Below are 1,638 nucleotides of genomic sequence, written 5' to 3'. Positions count from 1 at the left end.
ACACCCCCCCCCCCCCCCAAAATTAACTCAAACAGTATTTGAGCACCTGCCTTTCTGTGCTCTTCCCCTTTGCTGCCCTGAGATAACATGAAACAGCAAAGATCTTAAGCGGTAATTAGGTTCCGTGCATTTTCCAGCCCTCAGATGCCAACACAGGTCCATGCAAAAAGGGAGCACAGAGAAACAAATATGGAAAGCAATGTGTGTGTTGGAGGTCTTGAGGGGAGCTGGGAGAGGTGAGGGGAGCTATTTGAACCTGTATGGGTTAAAGATGAAATGTTATGGTTAAGAATTCCTAACCCCTCTCCAGAGACCCCTGGTTTACACTAATTATTCTGTTGCCTTGAGCACTTAGGGCCTCCTGTGAGCTTCTGTCTATAAGTACCCAATCCCTCTGCCTACTCACCTCCAAATGAATTCTTGCAATGTGCTTACCAACCCGCTCAGTGCAGCAAGGGAACTGCCCAGTCAAAGCTCTCATACCATACCAAAATGGGAATACCAACAATTCAGACCTCCTTCAGCTCACCAGCAGGTCCCAGGGAGGCAGAGGACTTCCCTGCAAGGAGGGTCCTGTTCCACAGTGCCTGGTCTCCTGCAATCCCTACTGCATTTTCCTCCCAACACCAGCTGTGGAGGGAGCACAACCCAGGAACAGACCACAGCTACTTCAGTCGCCTTGGTCTCACCTATATAACCCATTTCTCTTCCAAACAATGGGATGTGGCCAGTGTATTTTTTTTTCTTCTGAGAAGCTGATCAACCCAGCCACTGCACTAGAAGTCATTTTGGGTCCTGCACAGAGCCACCCAACAAATTGCTCAGGCACCCTGCAGGGCAATGGCAGACTAGGAGCAGATGCACCAGGAAGTTCTGCACACGTGGAAGAAAAGGGTCTGGTACCTTGTCTTGTCTCCTGACAGCTTTCCAGCATCCCCACTGTGCAGGCTGGGCCCATGCATTTCACTCCAAAGCCCACAGCTCCCTAGTGACAGGGACAGTTAGCTGAAGATGTCACGTCACACCATGGAGACCAAAGAGCAGCACAGAAATAAGGCTTGGCTGGAATTACATGGGACAGCCTTGGCAAAGAGAAAAGAGCAGCAGCTCTGTGAAGAGCAGCAGTGTGCTTTGGCTCCCACATGCCTGTTCCAGCCCCGAGACCACACTTTCACAAGCAGGTGAACTAATCTAAGCCACTTCTCACCCTCACTCCCTCCCCTGGCAATCCCCCATTTGCCTGCCCATGGCATGAGCTCCAGGAACAATTCACTGGGACTTACCCCTGGCAAAGTCTTCTGTTCATGAAGTGCTGTCTGGGCTTTGATGGCAGAGTCTCTGGCACAGTACGTGAGGAATGCACAACCTGCATCGGATACAGCAAGTGTCAAGTTAGACAAGCAACTGCAGATGCACATGGACACAACATTCCTTTTTGGTAACAGCAGTACAAGAACTACAGATGCTGCCCTGTTCTAGCAGATCTCTGCCCCAACATTTCTGCTCAGGTACAGAGGAAGTGCCGAGGATAGCCCTCCTGGGAGATCTTTTTGTTTTGGTGGTGTCCAGCCCAGACACAACAGGCTGTGTTTGGGCTGGACTGGGACAAGCAAGCTCGAGGGCATAGCACAGCCCTGT

The 1,638-nt window shown here is 51.0% G+C and overlaps 1 protein-coding gene across 1 annotated transcript in view; it reads right to left on the bottom strand.

Annotated features, from left to right (window-relative positions):
* LOC104525825 (CUGBP Elav-like family member 5) overlaps positions 1-1,366 on the bottom strand; it is a gene marked incomplete at both ends in the record, with an annotated part of 21,988 nt that extends 20,622 nt beyond the window's left edge. Inside the window, one exon of the mRNA XM_010169084.1 lies at positions 1,284-1,366. Coding sequence (XP_010167386.1) covers positions 1,284-1,366 — 83 coding nt within the window. The remainder of the gene's footprint in view (positions 1-1,283) is intronic.
* Between the last annotated feature and the right edge of the window lie 272 nt (positions 1,367-1,638).

This window comes from Antrostomus carolinensis, unplaced genomic scaffold (assembly GCF_000700745.2).
Source record: "Antrostomus carolinensis isolate BGI_N321 unplaced genomic scaffold, ASM70074v2 scaffold29165, whole genome shotgun sequence".
NCBI lineage: Eukaryota > Metazoa > Chordata > Aves > Caprimulgiformes > Caprimulgidae > Antrostomus > Antrostomus carolinensis.
Note: the sequence above shows the minus strand (reverse complement) of the source record. Positions and strands in the feature narration are given on the sequence as shown.